This window comes from Chlamydotis macqueenii, chromosome 5, assembly GCF_036417535.1.
Source record: "Chlamydotis macqueenii isolate bChlMac1 chromosome 5, bChlMac1.mat, whole genome shotgun sequence".
Classification (NCBI taxonomy): domain Eukaryota; kingdom Metazoa; phylum Chordata; class Aves; order Otidiformes; family Otididae; genus Chlamydotis; species Chlamydotis macqueenii.
In genome coordinates this window covers 43815958-43839986 of record NC_141560.1, presented here as the reverse complement: position 1 = coordinate 43839986, position 24029 = coordinate 43815958, and the positions used below count along the sequence as shown (strand labels likewise).

The window sequence follows — 24029 nt, the reverse complement described above, 5'->3', positions numbered from 1 at the left end:
AAGAAGACCTTTCGACCTTTGATCAGGTCTTGACAAGTTCCTGCTTTTTGCCCGAAGGATGGACATCCGTCGGATCAGCTTTGACACAGATGACCTGTCAGATGATGTCATCCCCCTTGCTGATGTTCGCAGCGCTGTGGCTCTAGACTGGGACTCAAAGGATGATTATGTCTACTGGACAGATGTTAGCACTGACTCAATCAGCCGAGCAAAATGGGATGGATCGAGTCAGGAGGTACTATGTTAACTGTGTGTGGAGGTCATCTGGCCAGGAGACTCCTTGAGCATCAGATTTGAGGCCCCTGGGATACGGTGGCCTTCTAAGGAGTTGTAGTTCATGCTGGGTTTGTAGTTCATTAGTTTGCCTAGTTCTGACTTAGAAGAGCCCTGAGATCACTAAACACTTCATACACAAGTTTGGTGTATGTTCGTGCTTGCATGAAAAACCTTGAATTGGGACGCGAAGCACGTTGATTTATAAGCTGTGGTCAATTCCTGTGTTATAGCCCTAAAATCTGAAAGGGAGAAATATGAAATTTTCTGTTATGTAGTACGTTTGGAACAGGAGCCGTGCTCCATTGGAATGCTTTTTGTATGTGCTGTTAGGTTAATGTTGCCATAAATGAGGGGAACAGAGTTCAAAGTTTGGAGTTGCTATTTGAACAGACATGAAAAATAGATATTTCTCTATATGTAATATCTATTTGAACTTCTAAGTCAGTAATGCTCTCACTTGTGTTGCATTGCTCTGCTTGGACTTTTACTCTTTGAAAGTTAGCTTTGTTTGTGAATGGGTAGTGCATTGGGCAAGTGCTTTCCCTTTAAGGTGTAACCTCACTAAGAATTTTTTCTTTTTGTTTTTATTTAGGTTGTGGTGGACACTAGCCTGGAAAGTCCAGCTGGACTGGCAATTGACTGGGTCACCAACAAGCTATACTGGACTGATGCAGGTACTGGGATCCACTGCTTTACATAGGCTTCTGTGTTCCTTATTAGTCATGAAAATGGAAAAGCAGCTGGGTAGTTCTATCTGCCTCATTCAAAATTTGTCTGTTTCTGTCTAGCAAAAAATGGAGGTTCATCTCATGTGCTTCTAACAAAGTGGGAGTTGAGGTGAAATCCTTGGTTTAATTCTCTTTGCAGTATCCCCAGTACGAATTCTGTAGAAAGGTTCATAGTAGGAGTCAAGCACCACGGTTGTCTTGCCACAGAGCTTGTGATCGTGGGTGTTTACATATCTTCAAACAGTGTATCTTGGGGTGCAGCAGGTAGGATGGATTGGAGGATGTTCCCTCCCGGAGGATCATAGTTCAGAAAGATGTAAGGAAAGTGATTCTTTTCTAGCTATTCCCTCATGCCTACGGAGATACCTTGGGAGCTTAGGAAGGAGCTGGTTTGTGTTCATACAGGACTCAGCACCAGTGACAGACACAGGGGTGACTTGAGAGATCTAATGGAAGGTGACACTTTAAGCCACATTTCATACCTATTTTCCAGCTTGAACAGAGATGGACAGAGGGGAAGAATACATTGTTGTATGGATGTTTTTTTTTTTTTTGCCTTAGCTCTTGTGATTCCAGAGATCTTCAATCTCTCTTTCATTCTTTCTCTTGACTTTTGTAGGAACAGATCGGATAGAGGTCTCCAACACAGATGGGACCATGAGAACTGTTCTAATCTGGGAGAACCTAGACAGACCTAGAGATATCGTGGTGGACCCTGTTGGAGGGTGAGAGGTTCTTTCTTCTGAGATGACATGGCCATTCTTCCACATCTAAAGATGTTTAGGTTCTTTGGTTTTGTGCAACTGTCTTTCTCTTGGGTGCCGTTGTTCTACATCCTGCCAAAGACTGAAATTAGAGACCTGATTTTGGATGCTAGTGGAACAAGATAAGCAGGGATAATTGCCTGTTGTGCTGTAGAGCTTGCAGGAGCTGGCTGGTGTTTTCATTTGTTTATCCTGGGGACATAATAATTGAAGATGTGATTTAAAAAACATTGAGAATGAGGCCATCTAGATCTTTTCTATTTCTTTATTTCACATCCATGTTGAATTTGTATTGAAGCTTTCTGCTTCTCAGCCACAGTTCAGTCAGGAGGGTCTCCTTTGGTAAATTACCGCTGGTCTCAAGCAAGCTGTGATGTTGTGGTCTCTTGACTTCAAAGCATTGTGTCAGGATATTGAGGGATCAACTGTGCCATGGAAAGAAGACCTGAGTAGAGTAACAGAAACAAATTGTTTCAATAATGGGTTTTGCTTCTGAATCATAAGACTGTGTGGAGCTGAGGATAGTGTGGACCTGAATAAGCTTGCCAGCCATTGCTTTAGAAGCATTTAGAAGGTCTTGCATAAAGCTGTGCAATTCTTTTTTTGAGTAGATTACTGGAAGACCACTGCAGCAAGAGTATAAAGGGCCAATGGTGGAGACTGGTAAATAATTGTTTAATTTTTAGACCTTGAACTGTTACCTTGAACTTTTTGTTCCATGTTGTAATTAAGCCAACACATGCGCAGTAGAAGGTACATAAATCTGAGTATGATCTTGGGTACATTACAAGAACCCAAGACTGGACATGAGTACAATGTTAGTCTAAATCTACTTCCTACTAGGGCCTGAAGGCACCAGATTCTCTTGCTTCTCTGTAATGCTGCCTGGCTGTAGTGGCAGTGAAGGAGTGTGAGCATTCATTTCTCTGCTTGTGTACAGGTTCATGTACTGGACTGACTGGGGAGCCAGCCCAAAGATTGAACGTGCTGGTATGGATGCCTCAAACCGCTTGGTGATAATTTCCTCCAACCTGACATGGCCTAATGGCTTGGCCATTGAGTATGAGTCACAGCGCTTGTACTGGGCAGATGCAGGCATGAAGACCATCGAGTATGCCAGTCTGGATGGAAGCAACAGAAAGGTAAGGAAGCCGTCTTTGAGGAGGGGGTCTGGGAGCCTGACGTGTGAGTCCTAGAGCACAGAGTGCTGATGGCCCCTGCCTCTCTTTCCAGTTGAAAGTGAAATCTCCAAATCAAGAAATACTGAGCTGCTTTCACTGGGAGAGAACTCCCTTTCAGTTACAAACTGTGTATGAGGGAACCTCCTTTTGCGGGCTAACATTGCCCTATCACTCTCCTTTGGCTGTGACTGTACATTGTGATGTTGAGAAGGGGGCAAGGGAAGCCTCTTCTCCTTAGTGACTTCTTAGTAATGTTTTTTGGGGGGGCTGGGGGTAATCTGACCAGGTGCTGATTGGGAGCAATCTGCCTCACCCCTTTGGACTTACTCTTTATGGCGAGAGAATCTACTGGACAGACTGGCAGGCCAAAAGCATCCAGAGCGCAGATAGAAGGACTGGGCAGGCTCGGGAAACGCTGCAGGACAATCTGGAGAATCTTATGGATATTCATGTTTTCCACCGGCACAGGCCACCAGGTACAGAGCTCGCCCCAAGCCGCGCTGAGCTGAGAGCTTGCTCAGGCTCTGGTGTGTGGCACAGCTCTCCTGCAAGGAGCTGACCTATCTGTCAGCTCTCACTGCCTTAAATCTCAGGATTGCGTATGAGAGCATAAGAATAACTCTCAGCTCGGTATTTAAGGGCATTCTAGAATGCATTTCTATAGCTGTTGCACCTCTTTTTTGTGCCTATGCTACTAGCTTACAGATTTCTCACCTCTTTCCTGTAGTACGTACAGCGTGTGAAGTTAGCAATGGAGGCTGCAGTCACCTGTGCCTTTTGGCACCTCTTCCAAAAGGTTACAGCTGTACCTGCCCTACTGGGATCAACCTTCAATCTGATGGCAAGACCTGCTCCCCTGGTGAGTCCTCTCTGTAGGATCCTCTTTGCGGTTTTGTATCGTTAACTAACAAGTATCACAGCTGCTCTTTGCTCTTGCCTTGTTAGAGAACAAAATTCACTTTTATGTACTCATTTATGTACTTACCTGCTCTACACTTTGAAAAAACTATTGGATGCCTGTACATTCAATTTGAGTAGCAATTACTGTGAAAAAACTTACTGATAACTGGTATATATATATTTTATTTTTTTTTAATTATGTTGGGCGCTAAACCAGATGTCACATTTTTCCCCATACTTTTGCCTTAATCTTGAGGTAGATTGTTTTTAACTATGAAGTGCCAAATTCTTTAATAAGTCTGTACACACTCCTCCTGTGGACTCTCTTTTTGAGGATTGTGGAAGGCACTCGGCTTCACGCCATGGTACATCTACTTTTTCTCCTTATCAGGAAAAAACCTGACTCCTAATTCCCATTTCCCACACATATTAGCAGAAGTAACTCTTCTGTGAGTGCGCTCCTTTTTGACTCGGATGTAAAGAAGCATTAAATAACGGTCAGTAAAGCTTTTGTACCCAGACTCACCATAAGCCACGATCTGCCTGAGGCTTCCCCTTTTCCACTGAAGTGGATGTCATCTCCAGAGTGTTCAATAAATGATACCTACAGTTGGCTGAACTTGTTCCTCACTGATATGTGTTCACTTTCAACTTTTTTTTTCAGGAATGACCAGCTTTCTGATTTTTGCCAGAAGGACTGACATCCGAATGGTCTCTCTGGATATTCCCTACTTTGCAGATGTTGTTGTTTCAGTCAATGTCACCATGAAGAACACCATTGCAATTGGAGTAGATCCTCTTGAAGGTCTGAACTTCTTAATGTATCCAATTGTCTGGTTGAAAGGCAATAAATGACTTCATATCTAAATGTTTAAGTAAAGACCCAGATGCAGATCTTGCTGTAGTTTGTGAATCTGGGTAGATTTTTTTTTTTTTTTTTTTTTTTCCTAATATGTGCGGCAAATATTCCTTTCCAGTCAGGAAAGGAATATCCTCACAGGAAAGCAGAGAACCCCTACTATGTGCCTGCTATACTGACTGAGCTTCCTGTGTGTTTTGTATTTAAGAAAGCTTTCCTCCTGCTGAAGCCTTTTACAGCCGTAGACCTGAGACTCTGGCTGTTCATGTATAATAAAGATCTGGTGCTGTGCTGAATGTAAACCCACAGGTAGATAATTTGATTGCTGTTCTGTAGGACATTTTGAGAAATCAGATGTGGGACTCTATGCTACTAGCTGATAATGTGTTATGTGTTCTCTGGCCTTGTATAAAGGTCAGAGTGCCAGTGCTCCTGCATATTTTGTGGAGGATTGGAACAAGATAATTTGTGCTGTTTTATCACTCTAACTCAGTAGTCTCGTGTTGCTGTTATTCCTGTGCAGTCAGATCTATTTTAAATGGTGTCACTGGTAGTCGGAGACCTGAATCTGTTTTTTAAGGATTTTGCTCTTTGGTTGTTGGAGTTTGTGTTGGTTTGGTTTTATTGTAAGCTTTTTAAAAGTAAGTTTGTTTGTTTGTTTTATTATTATTTTTATTTTTTGTTCTTCCATCCAGGAAAGGTTTACTGGTCAGACAGCACACTGCGGAAAATCAGCCGGGCTGCCCTTGATGGCTCACAATTTGAGGACATCGTCACTACAGGTAAGAGCAATTTTGGCCTGGGAGCCTCTTGCCTCCATGCAACATGAAAAGAGAGATTTTTCCATACCCTGGTAGAAGAACCTTTAGATTTTTGGAGGAAGGGCAAGCAAAGCCTAAAGCAACTACCTGATGAGGTACACAAGGGGAATACCAGGAGTTCCTGACTAAGCTGGGAGGATGTACAGTGACCGATACACCTTTCTGTTTTCTCAGGTCTGTTGACTACAGATGGGCTGGCGGTGGATGCTATTGGCAGGAAGATATATTGGACAGATACAGGAACAAACCGGATTGAAGTGGGCAACCTTGATGGCTCCATGAGGAAAGTCTTGGTCTGGCAGAACCTGGACAGCCCTCGGGCAATAGCTTTATACCATGAGATGGGGTTAGTGTTGTCAGCAGGCTATCTAGAGGTTAAAACAGGACTTCTGACCTCATGTCCATAATACTTACTGGCTTTTCCCTAGGTATATGTACTGGACGGACTGGGGTGAGAATGCCAAGCTAGAACGCTCTGGAATGGATGGCTCGGGACGTGCAGTGTTGATCAGCAATAACCTGGGCTGGCCTAATGGACTGGCAGTGGATAAGGCTGGGTCCCAGCTGCTCTGGGCTGATGCACACACTGAGGTCTGATTCTGTTCTTGTTTGTTATTTGGTCTTTGGTAGCCTGGAGACTATTTTGAAGCTCTTGAGCAAGCTATCAAAAGGGCAGGGGGAACATAAGCTTTTCTGAGCATATGGGCTATGGGGAGGGTGGACTTGAATAACATCACTTGCTTAGGCTCTGTTTCCAACTTAATATAGTAGTTGATAGCAAGGAGAACAGTGTCTTGAGTGTGGGGCTGATGTTTACTTCTTTCTTCAGCGTATTGAGGCTGCAGATCTCAATGGTGCTAACCGCCGCACCCTGCTGTCTCCAGTGCAACATCCCTATGGCCTCACTTTGCTGGACTCTTACATCTACTGGACTGACTGGCAAACTCGCAGCATTCACAGGGCTGACAAGGACACTGGTGCCAATGTCATCTTGGTGAGGGCAAACCTGCCTGGCCTCATGGACATTCAAGCTGTTGATAGGGCACGGCCTCTGGGTGAGTTGCTAGGCTGGTCCCAAATCAGCGGGTGTCTGTGGTGACTAGGGAAGCCCTTCAGGGCTATCATTGAAAAGAGTCCTTTGGTGTAAATCGTGAGTGATAGAGTAACTTCTTAAAAATCAGCTTTTTCTTTTCTTCCCTCTTGTTTAAGTATTTTTGCACTTCTCCCTGTTTACCCAGCTCCATAGGTCTGTTTTATTTTTTATTACTGCATGCCTTTTGACCCCCTTCGTCCCATTTCCTTCACTGGATTGCACTGACAACCTCATTCTCACACACATCAGAGCCACTTTCTTAGAAGGACTGAATGAGTTATGCCCTATTAGACTTCAGCAGAGTTTACTGGCATTTGACAGTTTCCCTTTTTTGACTCCAGAAGGTACTAATTCCTCTTAAGCTAGCTGCTGAAACTTTATTTCAAGTTCTAGTTGGTTTTTTTTTTTTTTCCCAACTATTGCAAGCTTTGCCTTCCTGTCTACCACTTTGCTCTACAAAACCTCTGTTTCTTTAGTTGCTCTTAATATATCATGCTCTCAAACTATTCTGTGCCAGAGTCAGATTCCTTATGTTACTCTTTGGGGATCCTATACAATGTCATCTTGCCTCCTTTCTCTTCAATGGGAGTTGTTGCTTTTGCTGTGGCTTTGTTTTCATGGAATTTCCCCAATACATACTTCTACAGAAAACTCTGTGCTGCTTCTTCTGTGGTTACTAACAGAACTTTGCTCTTGACGGTATAACTTTACAATATAACTTAAAGCTAACCAAATCTCTAGCCGTCATATCTCCGTTGTCTTCTTCCCACTCCCTGCACCTGTCTTCTGGGCTTATTCCCTCCTAATAAATATATGCTGATTTTTTCAACTTTTTTTTTTTTTTTTTTTAAAATGACCCTAATATGTCAGGCACTTTCAGCAGGCTTCTCTGATGCCTTTGTTTACTTGCTACTGTGTGCAGCTAAGTTGAAACAGAAGCTTCTTTGTCAGCCTGGCCTCTGGTGAACTGTCGCATTGCTTCCCCACAGGGCTGAATCTTTCCATCAGCGTTACCATTTGCAGCAATAATAAAGTTAAACTGCAGTTGTGTAAATCTATCAGCATTTGGCTGTTCCTTTTTCCATGGGAAAACTATGATTATCAAGGAATGCAGATCAAGATTTTGCTCCTAATGCTCCCCATTCTTCTGTGCCTTCCTGTTCTCTTTGCCCCAACCATGCCCATAACCCCCCTGAATCTTGGAAGGGAAGGAGGTAGTCTCTGTATGAACAGCTGTAGATCCCCAGCAAGGCTGGGATGGTAAGGATGAACTCAGCTGTTAGCAAGTTGTGCATGTATGTAGCCTTTAAAATAAAGCTTTGGTCTGTGGGACCACCCTGATCCTTAAACTATACTTTCCCTATTTCTGAAGGCTTCAATAAATGTAGAATTCGTAATGGTGGCTGCTCCCACCTTTGCTTGCCTCACCCCACTGGCTTCTCCTGTGCCTGCCCCACTGGCATCCAGTTGAAGAGAGATGAGCAGACGTGTGACTCTTCTCCAGAGACCTACCTGCTTTTCTCTAGCCGTGCTTCCATCCGTCGTATCTCGCTGGACACCAGTGACCACACAGATGTGCACATACCTGTCCCCGAGCTGAACAACGTCATTTCTCTGGACTATGATAGTGTGGATGGCAAGATTTACTACACAGATGTATTTCTTGATGTCATCAGGTGGGTGCCAGTCATCTGCTTGGCCAGTGCCCAAGTCACCTGGCTACTTTTGCTGGTTGTGTCACAGTGAGCTATGGAGTGTGCCAGTAAGTTGGGGAGACTGAGATGCTGTCAATAAACCACTGCTTACACCTTGTCTTTGGTACACACCATCATATGTATCACTGAACTAAATGCTTAAGGCGTGTTTAACCTGTTGGAGACTATGGGGAAAAAGGTATTAGGGAGGTAGCAGTATGAAGCGACCCTGTGGTTGATGAGAATGGAGGTGTGAAGGCTTTCTGGGAGCTACCTATTCCTCACTGCCATTTGTCATTGATTTCCATCCAGGAGGTCTGATCTGAATGGCAGCAACATGGAAACTGTTATTGGTCAGGGTCTGAAGACTACAGATGGCCTAGCAGTGGACTGGGTTGCCAGGAACCTCTACTGGACAGACACAGGACGCAATACCATAGAAGTAGCTAGACTGGATGGAAGCTCCAGGAAAGTGCTGATAAATAACAGCCTGGATGAGCCCCGAGCCATTGCTGTCTTTCCCAAGAAGGGGTAGGTATGGAGTATTGGTGGCAGGGAGAAGGGCTGTGCAGGGGCAGATTGGATGAGGAGGTTGTGGGAGGAAGAAGAGATGTGCCATGTGAATCTGCAAGGGTACCGGCAAGGGGCTGACTGTAAGTAACAGATGTAATAAGGCAGACAGTGAATTTGAAGGTTGTGCAGATAGCTGGGAGAAGCAAGTTACAGACCACATGATCTTTTTTGAACCTGAATAATCTGGCAGTTTAATTCATAACTAAAACTTTCATTAGGCTAAACGAAATGTTCTTTTCTTCTTACACTTGCCTTTTATCTCTTCAGATACCTCTTCTGGACAGATTGGGGTCACATTGCTAAAATTGAACGTGCCAACTTGGATGGCTCTGAACGTAAAATCCTCATTAACACTGACCTAGGATGGCCCAATGGCTTGACTTTGGATTATGACACCAGGAGGTCAGTGACAGATTTTCTTACAGTTGCACAGGGCTAAGGGATATAATGAATCTTTTAGCCTTCTTAGCTTGATTTATTGGAGTAGCATTGTGGGCTTGGGTTGGGTGTGGGTTTGTTTTTTTGGTTTGTTTTTTTTTTTTTTTTTCTGATCCATCTTGGCTAGAGAATGAATAGAAAGTAAAGAGAGATTGTATGGATGGAAGCTCACCTCTTTCCCTGTTCCTCCAGGATTTACTGGGTGGATGCGCATCTTGATCGCATAGAGAGTTGTGATCTCAATGGGAAGCTGCGGCAAGTGTTGGTCAGCCAAGTGTCTCATCCCTTTGCTCTGACACAGGTAAGATTATTTTCCTGCTGCTACTGTTCTCCCTGGTGTGTTGATGAGTTTGGACAGTGGAGCCTGGGGACAGGGAAATTTTAATAGTCTGAGGAAACCAAGATGGCTGGGAGGATAGTACTTAACTCTTCTGAGGAGCTAACAAAGGAAGTTTCTCTGAACTCCTCAGTGGGGTGTAGACAGTCATCTTCTTATGGAGAAGGCGTTGAAAAGGCCTTTGTTTGGGTCCTTCTGCCACTGCGATGTGGTTTTTATGGGTATCCTGTGTCTACATGGCTAAACATGCTAATGGCTGTGATTTTTCTTTGCTGTCTCCCTGAGCAGCAGGATAGGTGGATATACTGGACTGACTGGCAAACAAAATCTATCCAGAGAGTGGACAAATACTCTGGGCGGAACAAAGAGACAGTCCTGGCCAATGTTGAGGGACTGATGGATATCATTGTGGTTTCCCCTCAGAGACAGACAGGTAAATAGGAGGACCTTAATTCAGGCAAGTGCTAATTGTAGACAAAAAGAACTCTGGAACCACTCTGTTACTGTAGATGGCAAGTGAGGTTGGCATCCTTTCTTATACTCAGACTGTTAATGCATCATTCTTTGTCTGTGGCATTTCAGTCAAGTATGTCTTAACAGTGTTCTGTTACAGCTTTGATTAGCAAATGTCACTTTCTGTGTTGTATGTCTGACGTTGTGTTAAAACAGAAGAATGTGAGCTTTTTGTTTTTTAATCTGTGCAGCTTTGTTGACTGGGCAACAAAACAATCTAATGATTTCCAGTACCTTCCTTTTAGGACTGCCCTAATTCTACCAGTGTCTGGCTATTGCCATCACTTTCTTAGCAGTCAAATGAAGGGTGTGTGCCAGAGCGTAGTAACTTGCTGGATTTCTAGGAAAGTATCTGTCTGAGCAGGAAAAAAGGTTGTTGCTCTGAGCTCCTACCTGGTCAGCTGCAACGTATTTAGAAAATTGCTTGTTCCTTTCAGGTACTAATGCTTGTGGAGTGAACAATGGAGGCTGCACGCACCTCTGCTTTGCCAGAGCTTCTGACTTCGTCTGTGCGTGTCCAGATGAACCAGATGGACGACCCTGTTCTACTAGTGAGTTTACTGAGTGTCGCTTGCATAGTATCTTCCATAAGTGAGCCACTACCGATACTTATCCAGTGGCAGTGGCAACCAGAGCATCTGAAGCTCTCCAGTGTATAAAAACTTACGCAGAGCAGTATACTGAAAGTAAGGTGGTTGTGAGTCATAAAGCCTTCTTCTGTCCTTTCTGCTGACAGACTGGGTTTGAGATGGGAAAGCTGCTCGTAAAGGCCATTTCAGAAACTCTTTATAGCAGACTTTTTCGTCTGCCCCACAAAGTTGGAGTCCTGCTTATTTTTCTCTATTGTTCTAGTTCCTGGTGTGGTGCCCCCTGGTCCTGAGCCCACCACTGTAAGTGAGAGAAGTCAGGCACCACCTGGCAGAGTAGGTACCTCAACAACCAAACCCCTCACATCTCCGGAAGCAGTGGAAGGAAAGTAAGTACTCTTGTTCTTTTGGAATTTGGATGCGAAGGTTACAGCTTGTGCAAGGTGCAACATGCAAGCCTCCTCTGGTTGTAGTCATGCAAATGTACCTCTCCCTAGCCAAAAGAGGCTATTCCAGCTTCATGTTCATAATGGGGAAAACAATTTTGACAAAGAACGCAGAACACTGTTGAGCTCGCAAGAAAGAGCTGCAGAGATCTTTCCATCTGTTCTATTGAAAAGTGTGTCTAGGCTGGCCGTGCTGAAGTGTAAAAATCCTCCTGAGGCCATGTCACTCATATGACTGACTTTGAACTCCTAATTTTCAGAACTTCTGAGAGGAGGAGGGGGAAGTCTGTTCCTTTAATTCACTGAGCCATCTCAGACCTGACCCAGACATCTGAGGAGAGGGGTAGCTTGTTTGGGGCAGAACAGAACCTTTGCAGCACTGACATTTAAATTACAATGCAGGGAGTAAGAGACTTTTTTTTTTTTCTGATAATTTCCTGCAGAACTGCTATTCCTTCTGCCCGCCCCCCCCCCCCCCCCCAAAGTATATTCTATAATACATGGCTGGGTTACTTACAAGGCAAAACTTCCACTTTGTTGGAAGTTTTCCCTACAGGAAAGACAGAGAAACCCTACAGGAAAGACAGAGAAAAACTCTTCAGTAGGCCCTGTTGCAGTAGGATTAGGGGTAATGGTTTTAAAATAGAGGGAGGTAGATTCAGATTAGATATTAGGAAAAGAATTTTTACAATGAGGGTGATGGAACACTGGCACAGGTTGCCCAGAGAGGTGGTGGATGCCCCATCCCTGGAAACATTCAAGGCCAGGTTGGATGAGGCTCTGAGCACCCTGATCTAATGGAAGATGTCCCTGCTCCTTGCAGGGGGGTTGGACTAGATGACCTTTAAAGGTCCCTTTCAGCCCAAACTATTCTATGATTCTATGATATGTTGGACAGAAAGATCTTTGTGCAGACTTTAGGATGTTCCGATATTTGCTTCAGCACTGATGCCGAAATTTGTGTTCTGACGGATAGATATATGTGTGGACTTGTGTACCTGAGAGGTGAATCTAGAATGCCCCAGATACAAAGATACTGCAGACCTATAATTGATATATACATACACACACCCCATATATGTGTGTATGGTCCTCTCTCTTCTGGATATGGCATACTGAGGAGGAGAAAGGAAGGCTCCTGTTGTTGAACTGGCAATAGAAGGGAAATCAGTGCTAGCCTGTCTCGTCCTGTCTTTTAATACCTTTGATACTGTTGATACTACTTTCAGTAACTGTCTTTCTGTCATTCAGCTGCTCTGCCAAAGATGCTAGGCAAGGCTTGTGTACCCATGCCAATGAGGCAGTGTTGGCAACCATGGGTGAGTTCCTTTTCTTTAACTCTTCTCCACCAGGGTTGTTCCTCCAGATGTGCCCGGGGCACTCCAGTCTGTAGTGCTTGAAACTCAAATTTCTAAAACTCAGACTTGAATTACTCAAATTCTCTCTGAGCAGAACGAAGTGTAGCTAAGGATGAACATCAGTCATACGCATTTAGTAGCCTATGTGGGGAGTTTCCCAAATGATGCTTTGGTCTGAAGAATAATTCTGTTTTCTTTCATCCCATACTTCATCCACTGGGCTCTTCCCATGAATTATACTGTTCTTCACCATCCCCTTTGTGTTTAGTTGAAGGTGGTTGACTAGGGTAATTGTTTCCCACTGCAGGAGTAACCTGTCAGCAAGGGGGTCTAACTCATCTTTATCCAACCTCGTTACAAAGATCTTGATGCTCCTTGGTTTGCTGGGGCCTGGGTGGGAGGAAGTATTATCATATGTTTGGTTTCATGTGAAGCCAAAAAATCCCTCTGCTAAACCTTGGTGTGCTGACATTTTACTTTACATACTTCTGTATGGTGGAAGACCTCTGTATTAGGCGTTACACTGAGGTCAGTATTATCCAGTGGAAGTTAAGGAGAGTGCATAAATTATCCTTGCTGTTCATTTTCAGGAGAAGGACTGCATGTCAGCTACATTATTGGAGGTCTTCTCAGCATCTTGTTTATTTTGCTGCTTATTGCTGCTTTAATTATATATCGGTAAGTGATCTTCTTCCCCCTCTTCTTGGACAATAGTAAAATCTAGGGTTGTAGGAGAAAAAAACTCCTGAAAGTACTTCATCTGTCTTCATTGTCATTAACAATCCCTTTGTTCTCCATTGGAAGCAGTGTGTGATTATTTTATTTGCCTTTGAAGGGCTGAGCATGCAACTCTATTATTTGAAACCTTGTTGGCTAAATTTCTGCAAAGAGCTGATGTGTTATGGACAAGGGTGTGAGATATGAAATATCTCAATAAATGTGTGAGCTCATGTGCTTTCTGCTAGATAGCTTTACCAGTTAGCTGACAGTATAGCTTTTGTGGTTACATGACAGTGCCTTGCGGTACTGGTAGCTGGTGAAGGTACTGGTAGCTGAAGAGCCAGGTGAAGCCAGCATTCTCTCTGTGAGGGACAGTGAAGATTGCTGGAGCTTTACACTTGCTGAGCACTCGGGAACTTTGGATCCTGGCAGCAGGGCCCTGTGTCTCTTCTGACAGCTCTGTCCCTCTAGGCATAATAAGTCCAAGTTCACGGACTCTGGCTTGGGGAACCTAACCTACAGTAATCCCTCATATCGGACATCTACCCAGGAGGTGAAGATTGAAGCGATTCCCAAACCAACCATGTACAACCAGTTGTGCTATAAGAAAGAGGTAAGAGCTGCTACTAAGGATATGGGAGCCCAGCTCAAGCTGCTCTTGAGTATTGCAGGCATTAGTATGTGAAAACGTTGCAACTCGTCACTGTTTACTTCTAGGACATAGGAGGACATCTTCAGTGAGTTGCTCAGGTTCCTATGGAGATAAACCAGCAGCACTTCTTCCCCAGTGTGCTGTAGTGAATTAGACCTGTCTTTAGCTCTCTGCTTCTTCCCTGCTCCCACGGTGTCTTGTATTTCATTTGCATTGGGTGCTGGCCCTCAAAGTACAGGTGTCAAAGGGAATTGTCTTCCCTGGACACAGTCCTGGTTAGTGACTGTTGCACCAAGGTTGCTTTGGACAGTCACCAGGGGAACCAGTCAGCCAGAAGAGATTTGGTAACAAGAACGTGGCTCCTGGCTGTGCACTGCCTGGAAGGGGTGGGATAGAGAGAGAACTGGAACACTTATTAAATGCAGCATTGTTAAGGCCGTGCAGAGGTCCACCCTGCATGCCACAGGATGGAGAGGGTTTAATATGATATCTTGCAGCACTTAGTTTCTCCTCTGTTTTCTCCTCAGAAGCTTTCTTATCACTCAGATAGCTTCTCATCTTCCCTCTTCTGATTTCCGTCCACATCCTCACGTCAGGTATCACTAGTGTATGTTATGTATGTGTTTGATCCTGCCTCCCTCACTCAAGCTCTGTTGCGTGGCTCAAGCGCTGTCCCATACTAATTGCTCTTTCTTGTTTTTTCCCCTGCTTTTATGTCCTTAAACCAGCTCTACTGTCTGTCAAGAAAGAATAGGTAACTTCCCGTGGCAGATCCTTTGGTCTTGGCTTTGGCTACTCATACTCAGTATGTGAGATTTGAAAAAGATAATTTCCATAGGACTATTTATGATAATCTGTTAGATCACCTAGTTCCTCTAGCAGGGATCACAGCAAGACTTGTGCAGAGGAGAGTTTTCCTGGGCTTTGTTTTTCAAAGGTACTATCCAATAGATTTCCCAAACTTTCTTGCCATTTTAGCCTTATTTACTAAGGATAAGCCAGGATTATTTATCTGGGTATCTAAATCCTTTCTACTTTACTCTTAATTCTGCTTCTCCTAGATACATCCAGATGTATATTTCCCTGCCCTCCCTCTACTTTCTCCTCAGGGATAGATCAGATGTTCTAATGCTCTTTATTTGTCAGTAAGCCAAGTTAGACAGATTTCACTACTTTAATCTCAGTGTGGTCCCTTTAGCCTCTGATCATTTCCGTTGTTTCCCTGTAATCTCCTTCCCCTGTATCACTGTGGGATTTGGACTCAACGGTGGTATTCCAGCTGTGCTTTCCTGAAAGGCGAATTTAGAATGACTCAGAGAGGAAGGTATTGCAGACCTAGAATCAATTCCCTGCCTACTTTTTACCATAAAATCTTCTGGCTCTTACTGCTTCCCATTTTGGTGGTGTTTTTTTTTTCCCCCCTTCCTTTTTAGGCTCAATGTTGTTCTTGCTCCCTGCTGTCAGGGAATATATATATATAGTTGAATTAGAAGAGCCAGCTCATCCTCATTCCTCTTCCATGATTTGAAGGCTCCTGGAGTTTGGAATGAGAGCTCTTACAGGGAGGATTATCTAGGGGTGGTGAAGAACTGAAGGGAAACTTAGAATGGGATCTGCCATTGTGACAGTCAAAGCCAGTGGCTGTTTACATGGAGATCCAGCCTTTTGTCTGCTTCACTGTCTACATTCCAGCTCTGCTTTGCTCTTTGCCATATTTTTCCACAGATGTATTGTTTTTTTAAATTCATCTGTCTGCTCCGTAGGCTGGTCCTGACCACAGCTACACCAAGGAGAAGATCAAGATTGTGGAGGGGATATGCCTCTTGTCCAGTGATGATTCCAAGTGGGATGACCTTAAGCAGATTCGGAGCTCCCGAGGAGGGATTCTCCGGGACCACGTCTGCATGAAAACAGACACGGTCTCTATCCAGGCTAGTTCTGGTTCACTGGATGACACCGAGACTGAGCAGCTGCTACAGGAAGAACAGTCTGAATGCAGCAGTGTTAACATAGCAGCAGCCACTCCTGAGCGGCGTGGCTCACTCCCAGACACAGGCTGGAAACATCAACGCAAGCCCTCCACGGAGAGCGAGGTCTAAAGTACATGGGACTTTGGAAATGCTCGTACCCTCCCTAGTCTCTGCTCTGCACAAAAAAGACAGGACTCTGCCTGCCAGGCAAGGAAGGGCACAGAAACCAGCCTCTTGCGAGAGGCCCAGAGACTGTGACAGCCTTTCAGCAAGGAGCTTGGGCAGCTGTGCTGTTGTGATTGGAGAGGGAGGATGGTGGGTTGGAACCCAGAGACCCTTTTGGCTCATTTTCACTGTCTGTGGTTTATTTATATGTTCCTTTTTCCTGGAAGCTGTCACGTTAACTTTTGCAGTGACTCCTCTGGCCTGAATCTGATTCAGATTCTGTGTTCTCTGGCACCCTGCAAGTCCAGTGCCACCCAGCTCATGGTTGATGCCCATGAAGAGAGCAGAGCTGCCTCATTACTAGCTCCTGGTCACAGAAGTTCCCCTAGTCATTCCAGCACTAGCAGCGCACTTTGAGACTGTGTTGAGGGGTCGCTGACTTGAGAGAGGTCTTGGAATAGATGGGGTATATTTTGGGGCTCAAGGGGATGCTGACACAGCATCAGGGTCACCTTTCAAGGGCATAAAGAGGGTAACCACACTTGCCATGATTCGCTTCATGAGAGGATCACTGCTTACTTTCCCATCTGCTAGTAAAAACTTTAAGGAATGCTCAAATCAGAGCACTGTGTCTGTTGCTGGCAGTGGACACTGCTCCTGTTCTCTTTCCTGTTAAAACATGTTTCTACTCTGGAAAAACAAGAGTCAGCAAATGGCGCTTTCAGAACTGCTCCTTGTGAGTACTGGAGTCAGAGTGTTGTACTTGAGGAAAGAAGAGATTGGTATTGTTCTTAGCTCTCCAGAGCTAATGGGAGGAAATTGATCTCAGCAAGACCTACATTTTACTCTTGTCTTTGCATAACTGACATACAAAAAAAAAAAGAAAAAGAAAATTTGCTAAGTCCCCACCAGTCCTGATTTTGCAAGATCCCAATTCTCTTGGCCTTTAGGACCTTTGATTACTGTAATGAGGGAAAAGAGAGAATTCCTAGGTCAAGTCATTCTCGTGGGAACGCTCAGTTAGGAACTGCTTTATTACTAGGCTCAGCCCATTTGACCTAGAATAGGAGACAATAATCGTGGAGCTGTAAGGGCCATTTTTAAATAGTTGTTTATCAGATAGAATTGCACTTAAAGTTCTTCTATTACCACTAAACAGCTCTCCTTGCAAAGTCATTTTTCCCATCAGCTGCATGAGCTTTAGTTGTTCTCTGGCCTCCAAGGCCTTTTCCCTCCAGGGGTGTAATCCTACCCTTGCAGTTACACCCCAGCAGCATCTGGAGGAGCTAGGGCTTGCATGCTCCCATATTCTTCATATTCTCTTGACTTCTCTTGTCAACTATTTGTTCAGAGGGAAAAAAGAGAGAGACAAAATATCTCTTGATGTTTCTTCAAAAATAAGATTTATATTGACCCCTCAAGTCATATGGATACCATCATGGTAAAATATTAAGTGTTAAGACAGATACTTGGAAGCAGAACTTTCCAGTGAAGAATTTCTCATGGCAAACTCTGTAACCTCTTTATCTCCTGGGAAGAGGTCAAGTACATTCCCATCTGTGGTGTAAAGAGAGCAAAGAATACACTAAGAGTATGGCATAGAGGTGTGCAGAGGGTGCATCTCATATGTGATATTTTTCCAGCTAGTTAAAAAAAAAAAGCCACCAAAAGGAAAATCCGTCCTACTCTGCTCTAACCTTGTTCATATACTAACAGTCCTGCTACCCCTGAAAAACATGACAGTTGCCAGCGGGTCGGCTGTGCTTTTAAGAGCAGAGGCAGCTTTGCAGAAAGGGGAAAGTTGCCACTTTGACCTGGGTAGGTGGCTTGAACCTCTGTCTGTAACGGCACCATTGGGCTGACTGGTGTATATTCCTGTGGAAAATGAACTGGAGCTAAGGCTTGGAAATTTCACTGTGTTAATGTGGGACTCTTCCCTACTCCCAGGGGGATGGTTTTTTAATTTTTAATTTTTTTTTTAAATTAGATTTTTATTTAATTATTTATTTGATTGACTCCAGCCTGGGAAGCATTGTTTTTGTTGGGCAGAGGCACTTTTGGATTGAGGCGTGGACCCAGCTGAGAACTGAGAAAGGAGGGCGTATCATTGACATGGACCCTGCCTGTCTAAGCTGCCTCCTGCAGGGATGACACCGGAGGACTCAAGCATAGGAAAGAGAACAGATTTGAACAGAAACCACCTGTAGGGGCAGCGGCATCAGAGCTGGGGGTGGGTGGATAGGGGAAGAAGGCCCTGACTTCTAGGAGAGCAGGGTTTCTTTGGGTTTCGGGGTTTGTTTTGTAGTCGGGGGGGGGGGGTGGTTTTGTTTGTTTGGTTTGGTTTGGTTTGGTTTTTTTCCCCAATCACTTATGTGAGTGTGCACCAAAATCCTGTGCTGGGACAGGGGTGAAGGGAAACATCTGCCCAGACCTGTCACTTGAGGTTCAGTCAGCCTGCCAAAATAATCCCTGTCCAAGTCGCAAGTGCAGAATAGAAAGGAAAACCCAGTCAGTCTTTTCAACAACTCGTGGTGCTTGCAATCTCCACCTTGATAAAAATTCTCTGCTGCTTCTCAGGAGGGACCCTACATACTGCAGCCTAACAAACATTCAGAACTGCTCTCTGCTCTCTTCCTCAAATGATTGTGGTGAAAAGGAGCAACAAAATGTCCCACGGCCTCTCCTCTAGCAGTGAGGTGGGCAGAAATTGGTTTCTTTTTCCTAGAGACAGCCCCAGTGAGATGCTGCCTGGGGGCTGCATCAAGGTTCCCCGTTCTGGGGAAGACCCTCATTGCACTTAGGGTGTTAAGAATGTAGAAAGGCCACTGGAGGATGATCTCTTGAGCACTGATTTACTATGTAAAAAGCAAACCTCTCTCCTGTCTGTCCCGAGCTAACGTCAGTGATTTCCGTGTGTTCCTGTGTAATGGTTTTAACGTTACTCACTGGAGACATTGGACTTTCTGGAGTTATTTAACCACTGTGTTCAGTATTTTAGGGGTTTATAATTTAATATAAATTTAGCTTTTCTTAACCACTCTGTCTGGCTTGTGGTTGTGAATCCTGCATGTTACTTGGACTCCTTTGAAAGAGGAGCTCCCAGACCTCAACTTTGCTTCATTTGAGAGGAGCAAGAAGGTAGGAATGGATCTGGGTTCTTGGTAATCTGATTGTAACACATGCTGCTTCTGCCACTACAGCTTTGAATCAAGGGCCAAATTTACACACTCACACAGTTTTACAAATTCCTGCACACACATAATACCTCTCACTCTGCCCCCACCTTGCTGTTTTTCCCTTTTTATTACCATTTTAACATGGCAACAGCAGAAGAGGATGTTCCTCTTTTTTAAGGACTAGGACTACAGCAGGCTCAAGCCTCTGTCTAGTGGAAAATAAGTGAAAAAGAGGTGGTTTTCTTGTCTGTACGGGGTTTTATTCAATATTCTGTGGCATTTTTTGGTAACAGTTTAAACGGTGCAAAAGGCTGAAAATGAAACATTCAGTAATAGCTGACACTGCAGTACTGGTGCTAATCTCATACCCCATTCTCTCCCTTTCTGGGGAAAGAAGTGCCAAAAACCTCCAAAACATTTTTGCTTTATTCCTGCTTATTTCACAGCTGAAGCACAGTGCAGAATTATTTCACTGAGGTCATGTAAAAAAAATATAATCACCTCACTTTAAAAAAAAAAAAAAAAATCTGTGAGGCTTACACAGTGTGAGGGGGAGTGATGACAGTGTAAGATGAATTGCAGCTGTGCCCATGGCACCTTCCTGTCCCTTGTCTTCTCTTCTGCTTACCCCTAAGAACTGCGCTTGCTTCAGCTGAAGCGAAGAAACAAAGGATGGTAAACGCGCTGTACTCCAACTCCACACAGCTACTGCTGGCACACTCAGTGCTCGCATTGAAGACGCTAGAGAAGAGAAGGCCCCTTCTCCTGTAACGGGACGTTCCCGAAAGCCGAGCGCAGCCAGCTCGGAGCTGCCTCAGCCCACAGCGAAAGGCGGCAGGTTCAGCGGCCCAGCGCGGCTGCCACCGGCGCCAGGCGTAGCGGCCTCCTCCTCCGGCACGCCTCGGTGGTCATCGAGCCGGAGTGGGCCAGGCCGCGGGGGCCGGGACGGTGCTGCCAGAGGCCGCTCCCGTCGCGGTGCGCTCTCCCCGCGGCCTGGGCAGACCCCCGGTACCGGTAGCGCCCAGCGCGGCCTAGCAGCGGGCGCCTCAGGAGAGCGCGGAGCACGCGTCGTAGCTGCCGGATTCAAACGGACCAATAAAATGAGCGGGTGCGGGCGTGGGTGGGGCCGGCGCCGGCCAATGGGCAGTGAGGACACTGGGAGGTGCGGGCGGTGTTAGTGATTTCAAACCCCGCCGAGGAGCGGCCGGACACTCGCCGCGCCCGACCCGCCGGGGCCCAGGTGAGAGTCGCTGTCTCTTTTTCGGTGGGGGCTCTATCCCTTCCTCCGCTCTGCTGCGGCTCCTCGGGCCCGCGGGAAGGCGGGGTAGGCCTCCCTCCGGCGCTGGGCCTCAGCCTCTCCCGCCTCTCCTGGGGACTGGGCGGAGGCGCGGTCCCGAGCGGCGCTGACACCTCTCTACGGGAGTCGCCCGCATTCGCGGTCTTCGCCTGAAGCCGTTCCTGTGGCTGCGAGGGGGGCGGGCGCTGCGACCGGTAACGGTGAGAGGCCGCGGCCTAGCACCGCGCCGCGCTGTAGAAGCTTAAGGGGCGCCGCTCGCCTAGGCCGCCTGCAGGGCGGGGGGGGGTCTCGGGGCCTGCAGGGAGCCGCAGCTCGGGCTGCTCTGCCGCGGTCGACTTCGTGTCATCGCTGTGGGCCCGGGCGCGGCTGGGAGCTGCTGGGGCTTTGCCTGGGAGGCGGCCAGCTGAGTGGGCCCGGAGCCGGTGAGGAAGCCGAGCTCGGCCCCTTCCTGACGCCCCTCGTCGGGCCTGGCGTCTTCTGTGCCCTGAGCGTGCGTTTCGGGAGGCTGCGTGCGGGATTGGTTTCTCCTCTAAAATGACTTAGGGAAAATGTTCCCTGAGGGGATTCCGATTTTGAAGCGAAAGGCGTGAGCTCATCTCCATTTCTACAGCTCTGCTGTTGGGCGCAGGTGTTAGTCTTGGATCTCCAGGGTCCCTCACCAGGAGGTGCTTTGCTTCCCGTTGAATCTTCTCTAGTGTGTGTGAAGAGGGTCTGGACAGGAACGTGGGTGCCATCGTCCCCCCGCCCCTTTCTATTTCATTTGACTCTGTTTCTGAATCAGAGTCTTGTGATCCTTCTTAAGATAGTAGCTTTTAGGTTGGCGTGTATGGGGTTTTCTTCCTGAATTTGGAACCCTATCAGTGAGATACCCAAAGTGTGTGTAGCAGAGGCTGAGGAACAAAACTTCTGTGCATCTTAAGCTGACGTGGTCTCTTTTCTAAAAATTAAAAAAAAAAATCATAAACTGATGTGCTGTAACTTTGTAACTGATTTGTGTTTGGTGTGTATCAGCTATTCAGTTATGCTGCATTTTTCTCTTTTGCTGATTTATTATTTTGTGTTTAGTGTTACATCTTCCTATACTATTGCTAAACTGCAGTGCTGTTGAAGTTGCTGTCTGCAGATGAGAAAGGGATGAGTAGTTTTCAGGATGCTGGGCTGCCAGCTGTGAGAGGCTTTCCTTATTTATTACTTCTGTATGCTTTAGTATTGCTATAGACTTCCAGTGAGCACATCTGCTAGTTTGAAACTGTAAAGATGCATATTTCCAAATACTGAGAGTTTGAAATATTGAAGTATTCTAAAAGGCTAATCATAAAAACTTAGAGATGCTTCCCCCCCCCACTTCAAGAGTTGTAATAGGGTTGAACTTTTAAAGCAAGATCGAGTGTGATGTGTCAAAGCAGAATCCATGCAAAATGGCCTTCATGTACAATGAACTGGTTCTAAACAAATTGTGGCAGATGTATTGAAGGTGATTCTCAAAAATACAAAGTTGGGAACATTAATTAGGGGACTTGCTGTAGAAAAAATATTTGTGATACCTGCATAGAAATAAATGAGACTTGGATCTCAGAAGCATTGGAAATTAGTCAGACTGCTTTACATCTGTACTGATGCAAGACTTCTCATTCGATATTCTAATATTAAAAAAGTGAATGTGTGGTAATGGAACATGATTCCTGATTCTTGTACGTGTGTGACTTGTATCTGATGGCACTTAACTTCCACGCTGGCTCTTGTCCTTTCCCTGATAGGGACCAGTTATGTAACCTGGGCCTGTGTTTCTGAAAACCTGCTTTGCCACGCTGGAGCTGATAATCTCGTACCGATGTCTGTTAAATCAGTACGGTCCTGTTCCCATTTCATAGTCAGTTCAGCAAACCTGACTTCCAGTGTAATGTTAAAAGTTGTTTCTCTCTTCTGCATCACTGGGTGTGTTAGGTGATAAATTTACAGCTGAAATTCACTTGGTGTGTTTTAGGTCTTTCAGTCAAATTTTTTTTTTCCTTCTTGCTACCCTGATTGTGTCATCTGCAAACTGTAATACCTCTGTTCACTCCTTACAGATCACTTATGAGCATCTTGAACAGTATGTACAATTAGAACTGCTCTGAATGTTTTGTGGAGTAGAGGTAACTGTCTCTCAATCTTGACTCTAATTTTTAAGATTTTGTTGTGTAGGATGTATGACTGGAAGGACTCTTGAATGTAAATACTCGTAACCTGTCTGAGTAGGATTTTCAAAATCATGGTCAGTGATCATCTGACCCGTCCTCCCACCACCGCCACCCTCCCTCCTAGCTCGCCTCTGTTCCATGGTACTGGTCAGATGTCCTTTTCTGGTTTTTAAAAGAAATGTATAAACTTGTATTGCTAATTTGTTTGTAAACTATTTAATGTAAATGGTTTGTGAAGTCTCTGCCAGAGTAGGATGGCATTAAAGCCGTTTGCATGTGTAACGTAATGGTTGGTATCAAGACAGCATAGTCCAAGAGTAATATGGTGTTGCTGCTGTTGCTGATGCTTTATTGCAGACTGTTCATCAGTGGTTCATCGTACAGGGATTCTGAAGTGTGACATGGGAAAGCCTTGTGCCCTTGTGTTTAGCAATGTTGTTGTGGTTTGATTGAATAAAGAGTCTCTTGACCTGAGCAGCTGCGTGTCGTTTGGGGTTGTCTCTGTGACAGCTTGGTTGCTGTGAATGTCAAAACACTGAAAAGCAGAAGCTGTTGTGCATGTTCATGCCTCCCTGGTGTGGAGGGGAGGGTTGAGATGGTAGAAAAAGTAACCTGGACAATTATTCGGTGGGGAGCGTGGCTGGTGCTGCAGTGCCTAGAAGAGGTTTCTTTCTTCAGCTAGCTAAAAAGATGTCTGAAGAAACACAGCCTTGCATCATATGGCTTGATGCTTTTCTCAGGAGGAAGCTATTGACACCTGGTTTCCACCATATGAGCTTCTTCGGTTGCTATTGTCACTGTAGAAAAGACATCTCAAAATGTCAGGCGATGGGCTAGAGAGATTGCTGATGGATCAGCTGTGCCGGAGCACTGTCATTGCACATCTTGCAGCAGAACGTAAAATGCAACGATGGTATGGTGCCGGGCTATTAATTCATACCTCCTTTGGTATGAAGGTGAAGGTATTGCGTTTCCTGTTCTTCACGGCAGGCCTTGTTCCTCCTGTCCGGTTTCAGAGCTGCTCCCTTCTTCAGTTAGGGATCGCTGCGTGATGGTGGCCTGGGGTAATGTCGTCTCCATGCTCAAATATGACCGCGGCTACCTCAGTTACAAGGATAATTGTTCTGACGGGGACGGGCGTTCAGAGCTGTGACTCATAAGAACAGCAGGCCTGCCCGGCCACCGCGCTCCGGCGGCCCCTGCCCAGCCGCAGGGCCGGGCGGCACCGGCGGCGCTGCGGGGGAGGGAAGGGGGGGTGGGATGTGCCCGGGGCTCCCGCGGGGGAGCGCGGCGGGGCCGGG

At 45.6% G+C, this 24029-nt stretch overlaps 2 protein-coding genes across 4 annotated transcripts in view; both read left to right on the top strand.

Moving 5' to 3' along the window:
- Positions 1-19112, top strand: part of LRP4 (LDL receptor related protein 4) — an 83107-nt gene extending 63995 nt beyond the window's left edge. The window contains exons 17-38 of the mRNA XM_086749615.1: positions 27-235; positions 869-950; positions 1624-1729; positions 2709-2910; positions 3236-3425; positions 3677-3808; positions 4514-4654; positions 5404-5490; positions 5704-5875; positions 5958-6120; positions 6359-6584; positions 7995-8298; positions 8629-8847; positions 9157-9291; positions 9520-9628; positions 9953-10097; positions 10615-10728; positions 11030-11153; positions 12462-12529; positions 13159-13246; positions 13760-13901; positions 15704-19112. Of these exons, the coding sequence (XP_086605741.1) occupies positions 27-235; positions 869-950; positions 1624-1729; positions 2709-2910; positions 3236-3425; positions 3677-3808; positions 4514-4654; positions 5404-5490; positions 5704-5875; positions 5958-6120; positions 6359-6584; positions 7995-8298; positions 8629-8847; positions 9157-9291; positions 9520-9628; positions 9953-10097; positions 10615-10728; positions 11030-11153; positions 12462-12529; positions 13159-13246; positions 13760-13901; positions 15704-16039 (3494 nt within the window). The 3' untranslated portion in view covers positions 16040-19112. The remainder of the gene's footprint in view (positions 1-26; positions 236-868; positions 951-1623; positions 1730-2708; positions 2911-3235; positions 3426-3676; positions 3809-4513; positions 4655-5403; positions 5491-5703; positions 5876-5957; positions 6121-6358; positions 6585-7994; positions 8299-8628; positions 8848-9156; positions 9292-9519; positions 9629-9952; positions 10098-10614; positions 10729-11029; positions 11154-12461; positions 12530-13158; positions 13247-13759; positions 13902-15703) is intronic.
- A 364-nt stretch (positions 19113-19476) lies between these two features.
- Positions 19477-24029, top strand: part of CKAP5 (cytoskeleton associated protein 5) — a 55293-nt gene continuing 50740 nt past the window's right edge. For 2 of the 3 annotated variants that reach the window (XM_086749519.1, XM_086749517.1), the window contains exon 1: positions 19478-20491. The gene's annotated coding sequence lies outside the window, so the exon portion shown is untranslated. Of the gene's footprint in view, positions 20492-24029 lie in introns of all 3 variants that reach the window. The other variant, XM_086749518.1, reaches the window with a different exon arrangement.